Here is a 25,927-nt window from a genome sequence, read left to right as displayed (position 1 = left end):
AGACAGATAAAAGGACAAAAAGAATATTCAAAGAACTAATGGCCAAAATTTTCCCAAATTTGATGACTAACACTAATTTACACATCCAAGAAGTTCAATGAACTCCAAGTTGAATAAACTCAAGAGAGCCTCTCAAAGACACATCATAAGAAAACTGACATAAGGAAAAGACAAACAGATAATATTGAAAGAAGCAACAGAGAATAGACTCATCATGTATAAAGAATCCTCAATAAGATTAAAATAGCTGATTCTTCCTCAGAGACCATGGAGGCCAGAAGAGAATGAATTAAAATGTTCAAAGTGATGAAAGAAAAACCACTGTCAACCAAGAATTCTTTCGCCAGTGCACAGGGAAATCAAGAGAGTTTAATACTAAACAAATGAGTATCTATTTTGGAAACATATGTTCCAGTAGTATATAAAGCAAAATATCAAAATATTGAAAGGAATTTCACCAGAATAGTGGTAATTAATGATGACTCTACTCCTCCTGTATTTCTAAATTGTATTTAATAATATGCATTTGTATTTGAATAAAAATAAAAAATAAAAAATGTTACATAATACATCATAAAATAAGTTTGAAATACATATTATATAATTTTCCACATATTTTAGATGGAATATAGATGTTTTATTTAAAGGTATAGAAAGAAGATATCAAACTCAATATTCCTGCTCAACAGCTTAGTTCCTTTTTACTATTAACAAAATTCTACAGAAGTAATTTCATAGTATGTCATAACATCAGAATCATCACAGTCACCTGTGAGCTTAAATGAACCTTATAGGGCTTGTCTTTCTGCCACATATTGCTGTAATTTTCTGATAACATTGGTATGTCTGGATTGTCATTTTTCACTTGATAAATTACGTGCTCAAATCTTGCTGAAGATTCCAACGGCTCGATTCCATAGCTGATATTTTCAAACTGAAGGAATCCCCTGAACAGTAGAAAGCAATGATATAAAAATCCTGCAAATGATCCCATCAAAGCTATAATCTAAAATGTTGTGAGAAATGAGCAATCATAGTAAGGAACATGTTTAAAGGCACTTTCTTTTCCTATTTTTTTTCAGTCTACCATTAGTAACTGAGTCACCACATCTGCCTTAGTTTTGCTCACATATTAAAAATCTAAACATAGTGAAAAGTATTTTTTATTTTCTGTATAGTAGTCACATTCATTCAAGATATATTAAGGCCAAGTACTAGCTGGGAAGCAGGACATTTGCTGAGAATTCCAGGAATAAAGTTCTTGTTCTTACAGAGGTGAGAACAAGGGAAAGCAGGTTTATAGAGTAAACACCTGAAGAGGTTGATATCTATGAAAAGCACATTCAGGGAATGCCAATTTTCTGATTTTAAATGAGTAAATTCTGGAAATCAGGCAAAAAAAAAAAAAACCCAAAAGGGAGTTAGGAGGAGTCTTTTTTCTGTGCTCTGGATCCATCTTCTTCGATAAACTTACCACCTTCCTCCTGCCACCATCAATGATGAAAATCACTCATCCCTGCCCTGTACTTCTGAGGGAGCTTCTTAATTAGTTGCTTTATGTCTGATACTGGGTGCACCCAAACTGACAGCATATGGTATGTGCCTATTTAAATAACTAATTAATGCCATTTTCCATAACTGATAGATAACTGATAGATAATGTGACAATACTTAGAGAGATGTCCTAAAGTTCCCTTTACTGAAACCATCCCCTTCTGCACTGTGTCCTGAAAATACCTCCAGTCAGGATTCCCAGATGGATTTCATTTGAGTGGACACTAAGGTCTAGCTACTAATACTACTATAAAAGGAGGCCATCATAAAGGACGCTTTCAGACTCGAATTCCCCTTAACCCTCTACAGTTGTGTCTCCTAGCCACTAAGTTTCATCTTAAAGTATGCCCTATGTTTTCCATGTATAAATGTCCTCTAAGATGCTATTACCTGAGTCCAGAACAGATGCTGAGTGTCGCAACTGAATTTGGAAAATCTGCAATGTATCCCTGGTAATGGCAATGCATCTGAAAACAGTATAGAAAGGCAAATAAATACATTCTTTATGAATAAAACATGTATTGGTAAACATTACAGAAGACTCAAAATGTTAAAAGAATTGAAAATAATAAGATTGTGTATCAGATAGATTTATTAATGCAGATTCTCAGGGAAAAATGTTTTTGACAACTCTACTTTGTACCACTTAGGTGCCCAAGAATATTCTCTGAGCCTGAGTTTCATGTCTATCACATGCTGTTTCTATGTACAACAATCAACCATATAACAGGTCATAATTATATGGAACAAAATATTTGTGTTAAATTGTCAACACGGAACAAAAATATCCCAATGGTAATGATATGTCTGCTTCAATAAAGAAACACATAATACTAAATGTCTAAGACATGTGAGTCTTACCTTAAAATATGAAGACTCAGCATGCAAAGATCCATTTTCACTGTATGCATAAACCAAAAAGTTCTGGGATAAGAATGAGCTAAGAAAAGCAAAAATAAAAAGTGTTTGAGTTATCAATTTAATATGGATGTAAACAGTAAAATAAGAAAAATAAATGTGAAATATATGATTCCCATAATAATCTGCTTTAATTAGAGCAATTTTAATGTGGCATACCAGTTTAAATTCATAGAACTGGTGTATCAGTGAGTCCAGGCATGGTTAACATTGGAATAGACTCCAAATCCTCTGTTAGATAATTGTGTGTGTCCCTGTTTACATCTGCAGTCAACCAATATTTACTGAGTGCCTACCATCGGACAGATCCTCTTCTAGACACTGCAATACAGCAGTAAACAAAAGACAAAACCACTAGTCTTCACGACAGTGAGGGCCACACACTGCTACCAGGTTAGATGGTGATAAATAGGCCTGGGTGAGGGAGATTGGTTGCAAAATGTAGATAAGATGGCATGAAAAGGCTCACTGAATAGACAAAGACATGAAGATAAGCCACACGGATCTGCATAGAAATGTTATCTCAGAAAGAGTTAGGAGAAAATGCAAAGACCCTGAGGGAGAACTATGCTTTGTGTATATAAAGAATAGCTAGGGGGCAATGTGTCTGGAGTGGAATGGGACTGAGGATGAGAGACAGTAGTAAGAGATGCTGTCACAGAAGTAAGAAGTCATTGGAAGTTTTTGAGCAGATAAGTGATAGAATCAGACCAACATTTTAATAGAATCAGACTGAATGCTGTGTTGAGAAGCATTCATAGGGCAAATAAGCAGAAGCAGAGAGTGCAGTTAGGCTGTTGCAGTCATTCAGGCAAGACAGGATGGTGGCTTGAACTAGGATAGGAGCAGTGGTGGAGGACCAATTCTGGATGTATTTTCGAGGTGGAAAACATGGGACTTAATAATCCATTGGATATGGGGGAAAACAAAAGAAAGATGTCAAGGATGACTCCAGGTTTTGTTATGAGAAACTGGAAGAATAGAGTTACCATTTACTGAGATGATTGTGGGAGGATAATTTTTGGAAGAGGATCATAAGTACATTTTTGACATGTTAAGTGTCAGAATTCAGGTAAACAATTGGTTATCAAATAAGCAGTCAGAAAAAGGAATATGGTGTTCTTTGGGAAAAAATAAAGTAGAGATGTAAGTTTGGAAGTAATCAATATAAATGGTATTTAAAGCCACAAGACTGGATGAAATAACCAGGTGATTGAATATAACTAGGAAAAAACAAGATTCAAGAAGAACACCATGCAGTACTCTAAGATTGGAGAGATGAGGAAGAATCCAAAAAACAAACAAAAACAACAAAAAACTGAGCAAGAGTAAGCACAACGGTGAGAGTCAAACCAGGAGTCTATGGTATTCTGGAAGCCAAATGAAGAAAGTATTTATGGAGGAGACACCGATCAGCTATACAAGATGCTGCCAATCGGTCAAGAAAAATGAAGACTGAAAGATAACTGGCATTTAGGAACATGAGATCAGTGATGGTCTTATCAAAAAACTTTTTAATGAAGTTGGAGAGACATTAAAGACCAACATGGGTTTCATTGTCATGAACTAGGTGAGAACAGTCATGAATTAAGCGAGGATAATTTTCTCCAGCCTTGTTCAACTGCAAAGATGCAGGCAGACAAAATGCAGGTGTTATAAATATATGCTTTCAAAGATGCAATCAGAGAAGGGGCTGTTTGATTTCATTTATACGAAATGTTGAGAAAATGCAAACTAGGAGACAGAAAGGAGACTGATTGTTGCCTGGAGTAGTGAGTGGAAACAGGGATTAAATGTGAAATGGCATGAGGGATCTTACGTGGGGAATGAAAGTTCTAAAACTGATTTATGGTTGATGGTTGCAACACTGCATAAAGTTATTAAAATTATTAAATTATATACTTGAGTGACTTTTATAATATATAAAACGTGCCCAATAAAATTTTTAAAAATAAATATATATATAATTAATACATTCATAAAATGTATGCCACTAGTTAAGCTTCCCACCAATAACCACTTGATGTGTAACTATGTTTGATTTCACCTGAGACATGCTTAATATATAACTTGCAGTTCTTGGGTTCAATGGCTTTATACCCAATTGAAGATTTACAAATATGTAGCTTATTTCTTAATTTGAAAATAACAAGTTGGAAAATTATAATGCAACATTGTTATAGCTCTAACATTCAAGATCTACTGAATTCTAAATTGAAAAATGGGCTGATTAAACAATATACATTATACTGCTATCCTGAATTTAAATAGCATACAAAAATATTTAAAAAGTAAAATCTAAGCTCTAAGAGAAAATCATATCTTACTGTTTTCTGAGATGCAGAGTACACGGTTTTTCATCAATTGTAATGATATAAATCACCTAAAATAAAGCAAATAAAGATGATTTAGTAAATCAGAAATGTATAAAGTAAGACAGGATTTTTCACCCATGTCAAGAAAACTCACTCGATCCACTTAAAAATTAATATATTCTTCAGAATTTATTTTTCTATTTTCCTAAATAGTAATAATTTATTATTCTAATAAATTCAAGATTATGATAATGAATTTAATATGTATTAATGGCTTTTGGGGAAAGAAATGAAGACTATCTTTTGAAAAAATATAATTTTAGCATTATTAATACTATATATTAGTTTTCTTTACTTAGAAAAACATACACATTTTCTAGTCAAGATGAATGAGACACGGTTGTGGGCTTACATTGTACACCAAATATAATGAAACAATAGCACATTTATAAATACATATATGCATTCCACCATGGACACCCAGAGCCACTTAGCAATCCTCAACATATAAAAGTGTGAGGAAAAAAGACCTGAGAGACGGAAGCCAGCAAGGAATGTGCAGCTCCAGGAAGAAGACCTCTAATCCAGCAGCACTGAGCTCCAGCAGCGCTCCAGGAACAGGAGGGGGCTCTGGGGGTGTTCACAGAGTGAGTCACTGCACTATCTCCACAAAGGCAGACGGGCACCTCTCCTAGGAAATGCACATCTTCTTTTCAAGACAACCCAGTTTCAAGAAAGATCTCGGATTTTAAGCTGGAACAGAGTCTGTGCGTTTGGGAGAGGGCAGTGCTGCTTATGACTGGAAACAGCCAAGAACTACAGCGAATGCACACTCGGAAGATCAGATGCCTAATAACCCAGAACGGAGGCAAACCTTATCCCTGCCATTCCCCTAAAACGACTGTTATGTCCACAGCAGATCTGGTGCATTCTCTCGGACTGGATGCAAACGAGGAAGAAGAAAGTCTGACAGAATCTCAACTGCAATGCCAAGTGCACAATAAAAACAGTTTCACCTTTGAGGAACGTCAACGCCAAGAAGGAAAGACAACAAATTCAACAAACGAAATGAATTACTCCTGAGAAAACAGTAAAGTGAAAGACAGGACCTGAAAATAAGGACATTCAATATCCTTAGAGAAGTAAGAGTGGGTATTACACCCAAGGAGCAGAGATTAGGGGTAATGGAACACTATTTCTAAACATTTCTAACACTCAGTGAGTGCTTGTCACATGCCTAGCACTATCTTAAGTGCTTTCAATGTTCTTTTAAAAACATTTTTACCCTCACGACAATCATAATTTTTATTTTGAGCCAAAGAGATTAAGTGACTCTCCCAAGATAACGCATGTAACGGGTATCAGAGCTTCGCAGAAGGGCCATGTGCTTTGCCACTATATTACACTGCTAACAAGTGAAGAGCAGACAGGGATCATCGATGGAAGAACACACTGTTATGAAATTAACCAATTATAGATCATATAAATGAAAATGTAATTGTCGATTTTTAAGTAAATCCTTATCCTGAACAAGAGATTGGATATATCTGAAGCATGGATTGGTGAGGTTGAACGTCAAAGCTAAGATAGGTTCTGAGACTTAAATACAAAATGATTTTAACAGTGGAAGATCTGCAAGAACAAATAAGAGACAGAGAAGCTATTTCCAAAACTTCCAACAGCAGCTAAAAAGAATTTAAGTAAGCAAAAAGAACGATAACAAAGAGAGAGCAATAGTTAAGAAATTTACTTCAAAATTGCCTGGAAATGGAGATTTCAGTATTCTCATTTCACGTGCTCACCATGGGTCATGGAGAAAATTAAAAACAAAGAATTAACAAAAAGTGAAGGACCCAGTATAGTGAGTCATCAGAATTCTAAGGAAAAACAAAATTGAAGTAATCACATTACCCAATGTCAAGATTTTCCATACAGCTACCATAAACAAGACAGCATGGTATTGGCAAACAAACAAAATAGACACATTGACCAATGAAACAGAAAAGAGAGCTCAGAAATAGACTCACAAAAAATATAATCAACTGGTTTTTTAAGAAGGTGCAAAGGTTATTCAAAGGAAAAATGACAGTCACTTCAACTGATGGTGCTGGGAAAGTTGGATGCCCACATGCAAAATGATGAAACTCAAAACACACCTCACACCTTACACAAACATTAACTGAAAAAGGATCATAGACCTAAATGTAAAATGCAATAGTATAAAACATCTAGAATGAAACATCAGAGGAAACCTATGTGAACTTAGTGTTGGTGTTAACTTTTTGTATATGACAGAAAAATACAACCTATGAATGAAAAGTAATAACAAATTGGACTTCACTTAATTAAAAATCTTTTGTTCTAAGAAAGACAATGTTAAGACAATGGAAAAAACAAACTATAGACTGGAAAAAAATCTTTGTAAGTCACATATCTGATAAAAGACTTGTACCCAGAGTATACAAAGAACTTGTAAAACACAAGAAGAATGAAATAGACAACCCAGTTGGAAAAGGGCAAAAGATCTAAACAGGCATCTTACCAAAAAAGATATACAAATGGAAAATAAACACATGAAAATATGTTCAACATTATTTGTCATTAGGGAAACACAAATTCAAACCTCAATAAGATAATACTGTATAACTATTGGAAGGGCTAAAATTAACCTCATAATACCAAATGCTGATGAGGATGTGGAGCAACAGAAACTCTCATTCATTGCTGGTGGAAATGCAAAATGTACAACCACCTTGGAAGACAATTTTCGAGTTTCATAGAAAACTAGCAAATCTATGTAATCTTAACATACAATTCAGCAATCATTTTCCTAGGCATTTATCCGACTGATTTGAAAAGTTATGTCTACAAAAACCTGTACAATAATGTTAACAGCAGCTTTATTCATAATTGCCATAAACTGGAAACCACCAAGATGTCCTTCAACAGGGAAATGGATAAACAAACTTTGATACATCTATACAAGAGAATACTATTCAGCAATGAAAGGCATGAATTATCAAAACATGAAACCAACCTGGATAAATTTTAGCATATTGCTAAATAAAAGAAGCCAGTCTACAAAGGCTATATTCTGTATGATTTCAACTATATGACATTTGAGAAAAGGCAACACTATAGAGACTAAGCAACAGATCAGTTTCCATGGGCTACACAGAGGGAGGGTAGTACAAGTGAAGCCCAGGGGATATGTTAGGGAAGAGAAACTATTCTGTATAATTCTGTAATGCTGAATACAGGACATTATGCATTTGGCAATACCCATAGAACTATACAGAACCAACAGTGAACTTTAATGTACGCAAATTTAAAAAAATCATTCAGAAGGTCAGGGGATCCCAAGTGAAGGGCAGACCACGACAAAAGAATCCAACTTTATTACAAAAGTATGACATTACATCACTGAAAAGGGTAGGGGACAAAATGTTCTGACCTAAGTAATTTTAGAAATAAGTGGAGATCTGTAAGACTTTATAAAGGCAAATGAAGTCCACATGGCACTAGTCTAGTTGGTAAAGTCTATTCCCACTAGTGTATGGGTTAAAAAATTCTGAAACCGCTGTCCATCTAGACTGCGATTTAGAACAAATAAATAGCTTGGTGATGGACGATGGGAGTCAGATTTCTCACTATTGGTCATGTAAGCAACTTCTGCCAAGGACGCACCAAAGTGACAGAAAAGAATTCTAGAATTGTAAATGATCTTTAACAAACTCATCCAAGCAAAAGATACTTTTCTTCATGTAGTAACGCAGTGAGTTTACCACCTATGGCTATGCTATGAATGAATCACTGTAAGATGAACTTCAGCAAGAAGAAAAGTGAACTGAAAACGAAGGACAGCACGCAAGAAGCAGTGACAATCAGTGACAACAATTCCATTCCTGTCATATTAGAAAAGCCAGCACTGAATGTGCTCTTCAGCTGCAAATAACTAGAAAACTAAACACAATGAATGAAACACATGCTTTATACACTAGAAAATAGGCAGTACAACGTTGTGATCACAGAGAGAAGGGATGAAACTGAGGTGGGCACTACAATTGCCCTGGCTTTCAGTCTCAACGAACTTTCTAGACTATACTAAAGAGGAGGTATTCCCTTGACTCTATTAATGAATAAAATCATACACAGAACACATACATAGAGTAGAATTTCATGAGGCTGGGTGTATTCTCCCTGAAAGGAGTTTGGCTGCATACTTTCCCAGTTGCAGCTTGAGGGTCCAGCTTCTAATCAGATAGCATGAGGGGGCTGACTGGGAAATTCCCAGTAGCCTGAGAGAGCCAGTGGGCATTTCTCTTGCCTTCTCCCCATTGGATCAATCCAACAGTAAAACTAAGTCTTCAGCTTCTTCCTGGCAGGAGTTTTTCCATACATCTAGACCCTCAACTTTTATGTCTGCCGCCTGAGGGCCTGCATCCAAATCACTTAGCTCTGAGAGCTGACAGGGCTCCGGGACCTGACGGGGCACATAGTTAGTAGTCATCTTGGAGCCTCAATAGACATGAGCAAACTCCCTGTGCTTTCTCTCCCAGCTTATTCCAACCATAAAACTAAGTCTCCAGCTTTTCTGAGAAAGGAGTTTGCCCATAAGTCTAGTGCCCCACCTGCTATAGCTGCCAGCAGAGGCTGGGTGATAAGTCACCCGGCTATGAAAGCTAACAGAGCTTGGCATTTGTGAGTCCCCCAGGACACAGCACAATAGGTGGAAGAAGTAAAACTGTCTCTGTTTGCAGATGACATAATCTCATATATAGAAAACCCTAAAGACTACACCAAAAAGCTGTTAGAACTAATGAATGAATTCAGTAAAGTTGTGGAATACAAAATCAACATAAAAAAATCAGTTGTGTTCTTACACACTAACAGGGGACTCTCAGAAAGAAAAATAAGACAACAATCCCATTTACAATAACATCAAAAAGAATAAAATAATTAGGAATAAATTTAACCAAGGAGGTGCAAAAGTTATTCACTGACAACTATAAAACATTCATGAAAAAAAATTAAAGAAGACACAGATAAAAAATATTCCATGTTTACAGATGGGACGGATTAATATTATAAAATTGCCCATAGTACCCAAAGAGATGTATGGATTCAATGCAATCCCTATCAAATTCCAATGGCATTTATTCATAGAAATCGAAAAAACAATCTTCAGGTTCATATGGAAACACAAAAGACCCTTGTAGTTAAAGCAAACTTGAGACAGAAGAGCAAAGCCAGAAGCACCACACTGTCTGATTTCAAACTATAGTACAAGGTTATCATAATCAAACAGTATGGTATTGGCATAATAACAGACACATGGACAAAAGAAACATAAAAGAAAGTCCAGAAATAAAACTATTCATAAATGGTCAGTTAATTTTCAACAGATTCCAAGAATACACAGTGGGGAAAGGACAGGCTCTTCAATAAATTGTTTTGGGAAAACTGAATATCAACACACAGCAGAATTAAATTCATCCACTATCCTACACAAAAATCAACTCACAATTGATTAAAGACTTGACCATAAGATCTGAAACCATAAAGCTCCTAGAAGAAAACAAAGGGGAAAATCCACATTAGTCTTAGCCATGATTTTTGGACTTGACACCAACAGCACAAGCGCAAAATAAAAAATAGAAAACTGGGACTACATCAAACTAAAATATACCTGCAGAGAAAGGAAATAATCAACAAAATGAAAAGGCAAGCTTTTCATTATGGCCTTAGAGAATGGGAGAAAATATTTGAAAACCAAATATTTGATATGTATCCAGAATATATAAAGGATTAATATGACTCAAAAGAAAAAAAATAATTAACCCAATTAAAATATGGGCAAATAATCAGAATAGACATTTTTCCAAAGAAGACACATGGACGGCCATGTGGTATGTGAAAAGATACTCAACATCAGTAATCATCAGGGAAATGCAAATCAAATCATGATGAGATATCATCTAACAACATTTAGGATGGATATTATCAAAAAGACAAGAGGTAACAAATGCTGGCCAGTATGTAGAGAAAAGGAAATACTTGTACAATGTTGATAGGATGTAAATTGGTACAGCCATTATGGAAAACAATATGGAGTTTCCTCAAGAAATTAACAATAAAACTACCATATGATCCAGCAATCCTACTTCTTGGCATATATCCAAAGGAAACAAAATCACTATCTCAAGAGACATTCATACTGCTATGTTCACTGCAGCATTATTCACAATGGCCGAGGTATGGAAACAACCTAAGTGTCTGTCAACAGAGAACAGGTGAAGAAAATATGGCATACATATACAATGTAATATTATTAAGCCTCAAAAAAGAAAGAAATTCTGCCACTTGCAACAACAGGGATGAACCTGGAGGGTATTATGCTAAGTGAGACTCGACAAATACTGCATGGTGTCACTTCTGTGTGATACCATCATCAGATTGCCACGTAGGATATACACACACAGGCTACTCATACACTTGTACAAACTACATCAAGACAAAGAATCAGATTGACATAAAAAGTGCTCAAAAAAATCATATACACAGGCAGAAAAAAATACATTAACTATTTTCAGAGTAATACTAAGGATGGCCTGAGACTTTTCACCAGAAAATATGCAGGAACAAGATAAAAGATTTACATGTTTAGAGGCTAGCTCCGTGGCTGTGGTTAAGTTCGTGAGCTCCACCTCAGTGGCCCAGGGTTTTGCTGGTTCGGAACCTAGGTGAGGAAATGGCACCACTTAGCAAGCCATGCTGAGGCAGTGTCTCACATAGCACAACCAAAAGGACCTACAACTAGAATATACAACTATGTAATTGGAGGCCTGGGGAGAAGAAGAAGAAGAAGAAGAAGAAGAAAAAAAAGAGAAGATTGGTAACAGATGTTCACTCAGGTGCCAACATTAAAAAAAACAAAAAAGATTTACATGTTTAAAGTGAAGAATTAAAAAAAAATAAGAAAACCCCACAAATCCTGAGAATTTTCATCAACCACAAAGCTACACTAAAGGAAAATTTAAAAGATCTTCTTCAGGAAAAAGAAAAACAATAGTACATGAAGCGTGATCACACAAAGTAGCAAAAAGCACCAGGAATATTAAAAAAGGGGATAAATACGTAATTTTCTTCACTTGAAATCTAAGGATAATTTACAATTTAAAAGAAAAATAATGATACATTCATGGGTTTATAACAAAGGGAGAAATACAATGTATGACAACAGCACAAAGAATAGGAGAATGCAAATAATATCATATCATTTGAAAATTCTACATTATGTAACATTGAATTATATTATTTGAAGGTAAATCTTTGAAAAACAAGATCCAAATAGTGAAACAATGATCAATCACTAAACAGAAAACAGGAAAAAAAAATTGAAAGTAAAAAGGAGTATCAATGAATATTCAATAATTCACAAGAAGTTAAGAAAGGAGGCCTTGACTCAAACCCACCCACTCAACAAGTTCCTGGGGCAAACAGTGCAACTGGCTTTGCTCTGCAGACGATCAGCTCTGCCTGTCTAACTCTCTGCTTAGCATTGCTGGGCTATGCAGCTTCTAGGTATTCTTTCCAGCCTTTATGATCAAGCAGGACTTAGAGCTACACTCAGCACTGAGCTGGGCTATGACTCAGCTCTCCTGCCTGGACAGAATGGGAGGGCCATCTCCTAGTAGCCTCCCAGCTGTTCCCATTCAGGCTTTCTGGTCAGGAGAGGCCAGGAGCTATACTCAGCAATGGGCCAGGCCACCAAAAACTGTTAAAGCTAATCAATGAATTCAGTAAAGTCACAGGAATACAAAGTTAAAACACAAAATCATTGCTGTTTCTATACAGTAACAACAAATTATCTGAAAAAGAAATACAGTGGTCTCCCGTTATCTGCTGTTTCACTTGCCATGGTTTCAGTTACCTATGGTCAAGTGCGGTCTGAAAATAATGCTACATCACAATGCCCACATTATTCACCTCACTTCTTCTCCTCACGTAGGCATGGTATCATCTCACATCATCACAAGAAGAAGGGTGAGTACAGTACAACAAGATATTGTGAGAGAGAGAGAGACCACATTTCACATAACTTTTATTACAGTATACTGTGATAATTATTCTAGTCTATTAGTTATTGTTAATTTCTTACTATGCCTAATTTATTAAACTTTTTCATACCTATAAAAAAACATAGTCTATATAGGGTTTTGTACTATCAGAGTTTCCAGCATTCACTGGGAGTCTTGGAATGTATCCCCTACAGATAAGGGGAGACTATGATAAAGAAAAAGATCCCATTTACAATAAGATCAAACAAAGAAATAATCAGGAATAATTTAACCAAGCAGGTGAAAGATCCCTACACCGAAAACTACAAGACATTGATGAAAGAAATCAAAGACACAAATAAATGGAAAAATATCCCATGTTTATGAATTGGAAGAATTAATATTGTTAAAATGTCCATACTCTCCTAAGCCATCTATACATTCATTGCCATCTTTACTAAGATTCCAATGGTACTTTTTATAGAAGTAGAAAAAACAATCCCCTAATTTGTAATGAACCACAAAAGACTCTGAATGGTCAAATAATCCTGAGAAAGAAAAACAAAGTGAGAGGCATCATACTTCCCTGATTTCAAGCTCTATTATAGAACTATGGCAACAAAAACAGGGTGGTGCTGGCATAAAAACAGACACAAAGATCAATGGAACATAAGAGAGCCCCAAAATAAACCTATTCATGTGTGGTCAACTAATATTTGACAAGAGAGCCAAGGGAGAGAAGGGGCGGAGCAAAATGGAAGGGTGAGCTGACCCGGGATTCTCTCCCCTCCAAAATACAACAAAGGATTGGAAAAACTGAATTTCAGAGAATAAATCTAATGCCAACACGTTAGAGACCTACAATACAAAGAAGGTGGAGATCACAAACCTTACTTACTGCCTCAGAGGTGCTGGAATGGTAGGAGAGAACATTGCTCCCTCCCCTAGAGTCTGCGATTGCTGCTGCTGGGTCGGGAAGGAGCGGGGGAGGGGCCACGTGACTGGGGGATCATCCAGGACTCCTGCCGCTGGTTCAGTGGAAACCCACTGACGGAGGGAAAGCTCCCATCCGCAGGGAGCCCATAAACTCAGGGCCTCGGGAGACCAGAGAACAGAACTGATCTGAATCCAGACGGGGTATGAGATTAGCAGCCCCTCCCTTCCAGCAAAGCCAGTGGGTGCAGCCATCTTGCCCAAAGGCGGAGAGCTCATAACAGGCGCTCGGCCCCCATCTAGTGGTGACAGGATGTAACTGCAACCGAATTCTACCACCATGTGAAAAAACCACTCCTCTACCATCCCGCAATTTATAAAAGCCCCAGACCAGAAGGAAAACAGTAAAAACATAGAATTAAGTCCTGAGGACTTGGAATTAGGTAAACTAAGTGATAATGAGTTCAGAGCAGCTATAATCAAAAAACTCAATGAGGTAGAGAGAAAGATAGAAAAACAAGCCGAGTTCTGGAGTTACTTCACAAAAGAGATTGAAATCACAAAGAAGAATCAAACAGAATTACTAGAGATGAAAAACACAATGGACCAGATAAAACAGAATACGGATTCTCTGAATGCCCGTGTAGACACCATAGAGTAAATTAACATAATTGAAGATAGACAGGCTGAATGGTTCCAGACAGAGGAAGAAAGAGAACTAAGAATTTTAAAACATGAGGAAAATCTCCGAGAGATAGTGGATTCAATGAGGAGTAAGAACTTAAGGATCATAGGAATTCCCGAGAAAGTGGAAAAGGAAAATGGAGCAGAAAGTGTGCTTAATGAAATTATTGAAGAGAACTTCCCAAACCTAGGGATTGACAGAGAAATGTGTGTAGGGGAAGCTTTCAGCTCTCCTAGATTTGTCAATGTAAAAAGACCTACTGCAAGGCACATAGTAGTAAAATTGGCAAGAAGGAAAGATAAGGAAAGAATACTCAGGGAAGTAAGAAAAAAGAAAAGAATAACCTATAAAGGAGCCCCTATCAGACTTTCAGCGGATTTCTCTACAGAAACCTTAGAAGCTAGGAGAGAATGGAGTGACATATTCAAAGCTTTAAAAGATAAAAATCTTCAGCCAAGAATACTCTATCTAGCAAGAATTTCCTTCAGATATGAGGGAGAAATTAAATCTTTTCCAGACAAACAAAAGTTAAGGGAATTTGTAACTAAAAGTCCTCCACTACAAGAAATCCTCAAGAAGGCTCTCATACCTGAATAAAGAAAAAAGGGAGAAAGGGGTCACAATCCATAGACTAGGGAGACCAATGGATAGAACCAGAACAGCATAGCAAATATTCAACTATAGCATTAGGGTAAAGGTACGGGAATTACCAAAGCAAGGACGATCTTATCACTCTAACTACAAATTCATAAGACGAGTTGGAATAAGAAATGAAAATAATTATTTAGGAGGGGAAGAGCAAAGTGTCTAAATCAGTATTGGTCAAGTAAGTAAGAGACCACCAGAGAACAGACTACATTATACACGAGATTCTAAATACAAACTTCAAGGTAGACACTAAAATAAAATACAGAACAGAGTCACAAATCATAAATAAGGAAAAATCTAAGAAACCCAGCATAATAAATTGCACTATTAAATGGGTAGTCTAAAGCACACAGGAAAAGAAATGCAGGAAAACAAGATAATGAGCAACAGATTGACAGCATTAAGTCCACATGCATCAATAATCACTCTCAATGTAAACGGATTGAACTCTCCAATAAAAAGACACAGAGTGGCAAAATGGATCAAAGAACAAGAGCCAACATTTTGTTGCCTCCAAGAAACACGCCTCAGCCCCAAGGACAAACACAGGCTCAGGGTGAAGGGGTGGAGGACAATACTTCAAGCTAATAGCAAGGAAAAAAAGGCAGGTATTGCAATTCTTATATCAGACCAAGTGGATTTCAAAATAAGACAGGTAAAGAGAGACACAGAGGGACAATATACAATGATCAAAGGGACACTTCATCAGGAAGAAATAACGCTTATAAATATCTATGCACCCAACACAGGAGCACCAAGATTCATAAAGCAACTGTTAACAGACCTAAAGGAAGATGGTAAAAACAACACAATAATAGTAGGGGACCTTAACACCCCACTCACATCAATGGACAGATCATCCAGACAGAAAATCAACAAGGAAATAGTGGAGCTAAATGAAAAACTAAAACAGTTGGACTTAATAGACATATATAGAACATTCACCCTGAAAGAGCTGAATACATATTCTTCTCAAGTGCACATTGAACATTCTCAAGGATAGACCATATGTTGGAAAACAAGGCAAGCCTCTACAAATTTAAAAAAATTGAAATAATAACAAGCGTCTTCTCCGATCATAGTGATATAAGGCTAGAAATTAATTACAAGAAAAAAGCTGAGAAAGGCATAAAGATGTGGAGACTAAACAACACACTACTGAACAAGCAATGGATCATTGAAGAAATTAAAGAAGAAATAAAAAAATACCTGGAAACAAATGAAAATGATAGCATGCCATACCAACTCATATGGGATACAGCAAAAGCTGTATTAGAGGAAAATTCATTGCAATACAGGCACATCTTAACAAACAAGAAAAATCCCAAATAAGCCATCTTAAACTACACCTAACTGAACTAGAGAAAAAGAACAAATAAAGCCCAAAGTCAGCAGAAGGAGAGAAATAATAAAAATCAGAGCAGAAATAAATACTATTGAAACAAAAAAGGCAGTAGAAAGGATCAATGAGACAAAGAGCTGGTTTTTTGAGACGATAAATAAAATTAACAAACCCCCAGCCAGACTTACAAAGAAAACAAGGGAGAAAGCTCAAATCAACAAAATCAGAAATGAAAGAGGAGAAATAACAACAGACTCTGCAGAAATACAACAGATTATAAGAGAATACTACGAAAAACTATATGCTAACAGAATGGATAACCTAGAGGAAATGGATAAATTCTTGGACTCCTACAATCTCCCAAAGCTCACTCAAGAAGAGGCAGACAATTTGAACAGATCAATCACAACGAAGGAGATTGAAACAGCAATCAAAAACATCCCAAAGAATAAAACCCCAGGACCAGATGGCTTTCCTGGGGAATTCTACCAAACTTTCAGAGAGGATTTAGTACCTATCCTTTTCAAGCTATTCCAAAAAATTAGGGAAGATGGAACACTTCCTAACACATTCTATGAGGCCAACATCAGGCTGATAACAAAACCTGACAAGGACATCACGAAAAAAGAGAACTACAGGCCAATATCACTGATGAACATAGATGCAAAAATTCTAAACAAAATTTTGGCAACCAGAATTCAGCAATTCATCAAAAGGATCATACATCATGATCAGGTGGGATTCATACCAGGGACACAGGGATGGTTCAACATCCACAAATCAATCAATGTGATACACCACATCAACAAACTGAGGAATAAAAACCACATGATCATCTCAATAGATACAGAGAAGGCATTTGACAAGATCCAACAGCCATGTATGGTAAATACTCTGAAGAAAATGAACATAGAAGGAAAATACCTCAACATAATAAAGGCCATATATGACAAACCCATAGCCAACATCATACTCAACGGGCAAAAACTGAACGCCATCCCCCTGAAAACAGGAACGAGACAAGGATGCCCTCTATCATCACTCTTATTTAACATAGTAATGGAGGTCCTGGCCAGAGCAATCAGGCAAGAAAAAGGAATAAAAGGAATCCAAATAGGGAGGGAAGAAGTGAAACTCTCTCTGTTTGCAGACGACATGATCTTATATATAGAAAACCCCAAAGAATCCATTGGAAAACTCTTAGAAGTAATCAACAACTACAGCAAAGTTGCAGTGTACAAAATCAATTTGCATAAATCAGTAGCATTTCTATACTCCAATAACGAACTAACAGAAAAAGAACTCAAGAACACAATACCATTTACAATCACAACAAAAAGAATAAAAAACCTTGGGGTAAATTTAACTAAGGAAGTGAAGGACCTATACAATGAAAATTACAAGGCCTTTCTGAGAGAATTGGATGACGACATAAGGAGATGGAAAGACATTCCATGTACATGGATTGGAAGAATAAACATAGTTAAAATGTCCCTTCTACCTAAAGCAATCTACAGATTCAACGCCATCCCAATCAGAATCCCAATGACATTCTTTACAGAATTAGAACAAAGAATCCTAAAATTCATATGGGGCAACAAAAGACCCTGAATTGCTAAAGCAATCCTGAGAAAAAAGAACAAAACGGAAGGCATCACAATCCCTGACTTCAAAACATACTACAAAGCTACAGTAATCAAAACAGCATGGTACTGGTACAAAAACAGGTGCACAGATCAATGGAACAGAATTGAAAGCCCAGAAATAAAACCACACATCTATGGACAGCTTATCTTTGACAAAGGAGCTGAGTGCATAAAATGGAGAAAAGAAAGTCTTTTCAACAAATGGTGCTGGGAAAACTGGAAAGCCACATGTAAAAGAATGAAAATTGACCGTTGTTTTTCACCATTCACAAAAATAAACTCAAAATGGATCAAAGACCTAAAGGTGAGACCTGAAACCATAAGGCTTCTGGAAGAAAACGTAGGCAGTACACTCTGACATCAGTATTAAAAGGATCTTTTCGGACACCATGCCTTCTCAGACAAGGGAAACAATAGAAAGAATAAACAAATGGGACTTCATCAGACTAAAGAGCCTCTTCAAGGCAAGGGAAAACAGGATTGAAACATAAAAACAACCCACTAACTGGGAAAAAATATTTGCAAGTCATATATCTGACAAAGGCTTAATATCCATAATATATAAAGAACTCTCACAACTCAACAACAAAAAATCAAACAACCCAATAAAAAAAAATGGGCTGGAGACATGAACAGACATTTCTTCAGAGAAGATATACGGATGGCCAATAGGCACATGAAAAGGTGCTCATCATCGCTGATCATGAGGGAAATGCAAATCAAAACTACACTAAGATATCGCCTTACCCCCATTAGAATGACAAAAATATCTAAAACTAATAGTAACAAATGTTGGAGAGGTTGTGGAGAAAAAGGAACCCTCATACACTGCTGGTGGGAATGCAAACTGGTGCAGCCACTATGGAAAACAGTATGGAGATTCCTCAAAAAATTAAAAATAGAACTACCATACGATCCAGCCATCCCACTACTGGGTATTTATCCAAAGAGCTTGAAGTCAACAATCCCCAAAGTTCTATGCACCCCAATGTTCACTGCAGCATTATTTACAATAGCCAAGACATGGAAGCAACCTAAGTGCCCATCAACAGACGAATGGATAAAGAAGACGTGATACATACATACAATGGAATACTCTAAGCTGCAAAACAGAACAAAATCATTCCATTTGCAATAACATGGATGGACCTTGAGGGAATTATGTTAAGTGAAATAAGCCAGCTAGAGAAGGATAATCTGTGTATGACTCCACTCATATGAGGAATTTAAAATTATGGACTAAGAACAGTTTAGTGGATACCAGGGGAAAGGTGGGGTGGGGTGTGGGCACAAAGGGTGAAGTGGTGCACCTACAACACGAATGACAAACATTAATGTACAACTGAAATTTCACAAGATTGTAATCTATCATTAACTCAATAAAAAAATAAATAAAATTAAAAAAAATAAGAAGCATTAAAAAAAAAGAGAGCCAAGAATACTCAGTGGAGAAAAGATAGTCTCTTCAATAAATAGTGCTGGGAAAATGGGATATTCTCATGTAAAAACATGAAACTAGACCGTTATCTTACACCACTCACAAAACTTAAGTCAAAATGGATTCAAGACTTAAATGTAAGACTGGAAACCATAAAACTCCTAGACTATAACATAGGAAAAAAGTTCCTTGCCATGGGTCTTGGTAATGACCTTTTGGAAATCACTTAAAGTACAAGCTAAAAAGTAAAAACAAAACAACACACGTGGGACTACATGAAACTAAACAGCTTCTGCACTGAAAAGAAATGACCAATAAAATGAATAGACAACCTACAGAATGGGAAAAAATATATGCATGTTCTCTATTCATATATCTATTAAGATATATCTATTAATAGATACATTTCATATATCTGTTAAGAGGATAACATCTAAAATATATAAAGACTTCATACAACTCAATAGCAAAAATGAATAATAATAATCCAATTAAAAAATGAGCAAAGGACCTGAATAGACATTTTTTTAAAGAAGATACACAGCCAACAGGTACATGAAAATGTGCTCAGAATCATAATCATTAGGGAGATACTAATCAAAACCATAATGAGCTATAACCTCACATCTGTTACAATGTCTGATAATCAAAAAGATCAAGAGAGAAATGCTTGTGAGGATGAGGAAGAAAGGGGAACCCTGTTCACTGTTGGTGGGATTGTAAATTGGTACAGACAGTATGGAAAATAGTATGGAAGTTGCTCAAAAAATTAAAAATAGAACTACCAGCAATTCCACTTTGGGGAATATTTTTGGGGAAAATTAAAACACTATGTTGAAGAGATAGGTGCACCCCCACGATCACAGCAGTATTATTTATGATAGCCAAGACGTGGAAACAACCTAAGTGTCCACTGATGGATAAATGGATAAAGAAGCTGTGGTATATGTATACAAGGGAATAATACTCAGCCATAACAAAGAAGGAAATCTTGCCATTTGCAACAACATGGATGGACCTTGAGGGAAATCTGCTGAATGAAATAAGACTAGAAGGGCTGGTGAGAATACCTGGAAGCTGTGCGAGGCAGCAATGCTCAAGCCAAGAGACAGGCAGACAGAGTAGGTAGTCTGCAGAGCAAAGCCAGTGGCCCTGTTCAGCCAGGGAACTTGGAGCAAGAGTCAGCTTGAGTTAAGAGAACAAAGAGCTTTACCAGCTTTGGCGCCACTTCTCCAGATGCTGCCCGGGCAAGGAAACTATTTCATAGCTCTGCTCATGGTGGGATATAGCCTTTAGCTTGCCCAGCCAGGGAACCTAACCAGAGCACACTGGAAGTTGCGTGGCCCATCCAATAGCCCTGCCTATAGTGGCACATGAACTAAAAGCCCAGCTCATGGCTTTCCCCTTTGCAGAGTCAAAACTGATGGCCTCACATGTCCAGGGAATTCAAGGCCCACTCTTGCCTGATTCTGGTCCCTAAACAATGAGCCATAGAAGACCTGGATCCCATCCTGCTGCTCTGCCGGGAAGCATAATTATGTCTGAATACAAACAAAATATAAATATTTTCCAATCAGAAAAAATGACCAAATATCCCCTTATTGGGCTAACATGAGTGGGAGTAGCTGTTGCTTCTTAACCAATTAAAGCTTCAGGGCTGTTCTAGTCTTCCCTTCTAGGTAAGACTTAAGATACACAATCATAGCATTACCCATACTTACTGATTGCAGGCAAACCAGAGCAAAGTCCTGCTTCCTAAAACCTCCCCCAAATCCCCTAACACAAGCCAAAATCTTACAAGGCCTTTCTAATGCCCTTGTACAGAGATGCCCCATGCTTCCCCATAGCGTGTGTTCTGCCTCACTGCGATTACTAACTTGTCTAACCACAGGTGTGTTCACAGTGGTCTTCGGCAGGAAGGCAATGACAGGAGGAAATGAACTCACTACAAGTGAGGTCAGCTCTCCTCAGCTGAGCAGTTTCTTCCCAGTGTTATACTAACAACAGCACAATGGCTTCCACAAACATACTTAGAAGGCTGAACACCTTCTTCATAATTCCTATAGTATCCCCAAATCCAAGCCATTGCTTTAATGGAATGTGTGTTATCATGACAAACTGGAAGTCCATGAGAAAGAATCCTTTATATGTTAACCAAAAAAAAAAAAAAAAGAAGAAGATGCAGGGTAATAAGGGAGTAAAGGAAGAGAACAAGAGAGATATAGGGAGGTCTACTCTAAGAAATAGAAGGAGAACATTAAGCATTCTCTATCACAGGAAAAAACGGCTTCCAGAACTCCGTACATAGACTACAAAAAGAGTAGAAAGGTACCGAACACTTGATGTCCTTCATGGCAAAACTATTTCAAATCCTGCACAGTTGCTCTATGCTTGTGACACGAAATTTCAAGTAAACAATTTGAAGTTTAAAGTGGTTATTCAATGACAGTGCACTAAGAGAAGTAAATCAGAAAAAAATAATAGAAGAAAATAAACTTTTATGTAAAGAATTTTTCAACACAAGGTAGTTTACCTGTAATGGAACTGGAGTCGTAAATTAAAGATTAGATTCCATGTCCTGAAACTTGTAACATTGACACCCTTAACATTTTTAATCCTCTTTGCTAAATACATACATATATTAGGAAAAGTAGGAGATATACACCCTACTTCAGAAGGTTAATGTGAGAATCAAGTGAGCTTAGTATATGAAAATACAACCTCTCTAACGGAAACTATTTTATTGAGATTTTCAAGTGCAATTTACATATATTTTATTTTTATTCAAATTGTTAAGTAGTAGAACCTAATCATGATAGGTGCCAATACTATATGCCAAAATAGAGTTAATGGATTCTTTTTTCTTACCTACTCTTATTTCACAAATTTTTCCTTCAACCTGAAAACATCTTTTCCTCATCCCATTTGACCACAACACTTTAGCCACATGGAAATCTAAATCCCTGTATTGTGCCTTATGGCTAGTAATATAAAACACTGTAACTGCCAGTTTGAAGTATTTTAAGCAGGAAAATATTCGACTGAATGCATTCGATTTAATCACTTTTTAATACAGCAGATAAGCATTTTGTTCAACTTCTTTTTCCAGTTAATATTTATTTATTGTGCAATCTTTTTCATCATAATCAGGCAAATGTGAGATTTTTATTTTTCCTTTTCTTTCTTCCTTTCTTTCTCTGGCCATTACTTCTACTAAGTCTGATGCTTCTGGGTCAAAATCTGCAGGTCTAAATTGTGCTCAAGACCAATTTCTCTGTCATTTAGTGGCCATTAACAAATTTTTATAAATTGCAGGCTAGACCATAGTTACATACATTTCATACTGATTTTTTTTCTATCAGCATGATTCCTGAAAACTGTTCAATATTTCTTGGAAATTGTGAACAAGTACATCAGAAGAGATGGAGAGATGACGGGACGGGGACAGGACTGAGCAGCAGACAGTGGGGAAGGGAGGATCCAAATGTGCTAAGAGACAAAAATAGTACAGTGAAAATATTTTGCTTGAATAGAAATCAGTATGATCTGACTGTAATACAAAGTAAATAAAAATAGTCTTAACATTTTAAATTATACAACAAGTATTCTTGGTCATTTACCTGCTTCTCTAAACCTTCACTCTCGTTTGACTTTATCTTCCGTGGAACTGTGACCTGCAGGAATACCCCTTCAGAATCTGCAGTAAGAAAGTGGGTGTTTTTGTAACAATATCGACTCGGCAAAGCATGGGGTCCTAACCCTGAGTCCATGGGGGGTCTGAAATTGTGAGTAAACCCTCCTTGGTCCACAGCTTTCACTAGATTTTCAATGGCACATTAGAAATGACTAAGGTATAAACAAATAAACAAAAATTAGACATTGCAGTTCTACGGGACCATCCTGTTTGTTTGCAGGACCACGCTGGAGCCTGTTTCCCTACGGACTCTGGGGAATAAGCTGAGGGCAGCAAACACCCCCCTAAATCCTCTGGCCACAGAGTAGCTGACCCAGGAAGACCGGCTGCTTTTCAGCTGCTGAGACCGTGGACCCCTGATGCAGAGAGAGGACTCCTTGGCTGACATCCTCAGTCACCTGGTCTGGTCTGTGGGGTGGGGAGACACGGAGGAAGGCACCAGCAGGGGATCCGGGAAGGGGGCTTTAGGGGTCCCAGAGCTACAGGAAACTGTTCAGCAGGAAGATCCCAGCCCTGCTCTGAAGCAAAAGGAGAAGGAAGTTCAGGCTGCTCTGGTCCTACCCAGGCGGGCATGCAGCCTTCCAAGCTCAGCGAGCAGGGCAAGGAGAAGGAACATGGCTGCGCCAGAGCGCAGGAAGCACGGCCAAGGTTGAAGGCGGTTGGCGGCTCTCAGGCTCGCGGGCACGAGGCCTCAGGAGGACAGCGCGCCAGCTTGGGCCCCTGGGCAAAGGGCTGCAGCTGCTTTCAGCCGCGCTGCTCCTCCTTAGGGATGCTGAGCGGCCGGGCACTTCCACCAGGTGGGGAGGGGAAACGCCAGACGCAAGCGTATGCGATTGTAAACAGCCAGTTTGTTGGGGCCAAGTTTACAATGTTTAAACCCTTCAGTAGTGACGTGAGGGCAAGTAAGCATGATTAGCTTTTCTGGTGAAGTTCTTAGTAATTTCGTTTCTCCATGACACAGTTTTCTGCCATTTTTTATTTACTGTGGTAGGGGAGAAAGAGGAAAATAGAAATGTTAATTTTTAGGAGAAATTTTCTACTTAAGTCATGCCGATGACAATAATTTATTGTCTTTGCAAATAAAGAAAAAGTGAGAATATTGAACTTGATCTGGCTAAGGCAATTTAAAAGCACTTTTCTTCAGCTGAGTGCCTGTTCTTACAGTGTTCGATTATAATCGATGGAGGAGAGGGAAAGGAAACTTGAAGACCCAACCTAAGTGTGTTTTGTTAACAATTACTTTAAAGCGCTAAGGAGGCTGGAGAGATGGGAAGGGCAGCACGACAAATGGAGAGAGGAAAATGACACCACTGGAGAAGAAAGAGCAGGCAGTTGTCTGAATTTTCTGACAAATATCTGAAACTGCACAAAACCTAACTCAACTTCTATCCCATTCCTCACCCAAACCTTCTTTTATCCCAGTACACCCTATGACAAGGATGACTCGTGGCAGCAGTTGCAAAAATAAACTCTGGCCAGGCTGTAAAACCTGGACCTACCAGGTAGTAGTACACCTGATAACACTGATCCTCAGAGGTTATCAGAATAAAGCAGGCCCGTGATCATAATGCCCCAAATGAGTGCAGTGAGGATGACGGAAACTTAGGGAAGAATGAGTCCTATGTGTACTTTTTTACCACACAATTCACCCACTTGAAGAGTACAACTGAATGATAGTAGGACTTTTAGTATCTTCACAGATATGTGCAACCACTACCACAGTCAATTTTAGTTTCATCATCTCAAAAAGACATCCTGTACCACTTGGCTATCACCACCCCTCACCTCTGCTCTTCATCCCCCAGCCCTACTCCCAGCCCTAAACAACCACTGATCTTTGTCTCTAAAGATGTCCCTGTCCTGGACATTTCATACAAATGAATCATGTTTGGTGTTTGTGACTGGCTTTATTCACTCAGCATAATGGTTTCAAGGTTCATTCATGTTGTCGCAGTATCACTGCTTCGTTCCTTTTTATGGCTAAATATTCCATTGTATGGATAGACCATATTTTGTTTATCCATTCATCAGCTGATGGACATTTGGTAAAGGAAACTCTTGGGCTCTGTGGTGAGGTACTCCCACCCTTGACCCAGGAGCATCTTTGTTTATTGATGGAGGCTCCATACATCCTAATTAGACTCCAGGTAGGCTGATGGTTCCTCAGTCCATGTAGAATGCTTTGAGGTGTCCAGAAGAGCACTCATCCAGGAAGAGGGAGATGGGGAGAGGGAGCACTGAAGCAAGAAAATCTTACCCAGAAAAGCTCAGTTTCAGTGAAGAAAGAGCAGCAAGTCGGGGTTCCCCCAAAGGACAAAGATATATCCTAGATCTCAATTTACATGAAGCCAAGGACGTATCCCCTGGAGACAGAACAGTTATCTATGACCAGGAACTCAGTTTGAGCAATTCTTTGAAGATAGAATGGATGCTAGTGACTATCTGGGGGCTCTAGGGCTGGCCATACCTAGTGACACTTCCTCTCAATATCCCAAAGCCGGCAAAGGACAGAGCAAGGGAATCATGAACTATTGGAGAGGTGCCGACTGTAGGTGTTCTCTCTTGAGATGGGAGCAGTTAGCGTAGCCATCTGAAGGCAGGCAGTTAGCATGAGTATCTGAGGCCAGGCAGTGAGCATGGCATCTGAGGGCAGGCAGTGAGCATGGGCATCTGAGGGCAGGCAGTGAGCATGGG

The 25,927-nt window shown here is 37.7% G+C and overlaps 1 protein-coding gene across 1 annotated transcript; it reads right to left on the bottom strand.

Moving 5' to 3' along the window:
* Nucleotides 1-496: 496 nt before the first annotated feature.
* Nucleotides 497-23,941, bottom strand: LOC103545373 (disintegrin and metalloproteinase domain-containing protein 18-like). Its single transcript, XM_070606776.1, has 6 exons — nucleotides 23,795-23,941; nucleotides 23,160-23,236; nucleotides 4,800-4,855; nucleotides 2,416-2,494; nucleotides 1,945-2,021; nucleotides 497-947 (listed from the first exon to the last, which is right to left on the bottom strand). The coding sequence occupies exons 1-6, from the start codon at nucleotides 23,847-23,849 to the stop codon at nucleotides 743-745; spliced, it is 549 nt and encodes a 182-aa protein (XP_070462877.1). The 5' UTR covers nucleotides 23,850-23,941; the 3' UTR covers nucleotides 497-742.
* Between the last annotated feature and the right edge of the window lie 1,986 nt (nucleotides 23,942-25,927).

Source organism: Equus przewalskii, unplaced genomic scaffold, assembly GCF_037783145.1.
Source record: "Equus przewalskii isolate Varuska unplaced genomic scaffold, EquPr2 contig_13068, whole genome shotgun sequence".
Classification (NCBI taxonomy): Eukaryota; Metazoa; Chordata; class Mammalia; order Perissodactyla; family Equidae; genus Equus; species Equus przewalskii.
The sequence above is the reverse complement of the archived record's forward strand: the minus strand, read 5'-3'. Positions and strand labels throughout refer to the sequence as shown.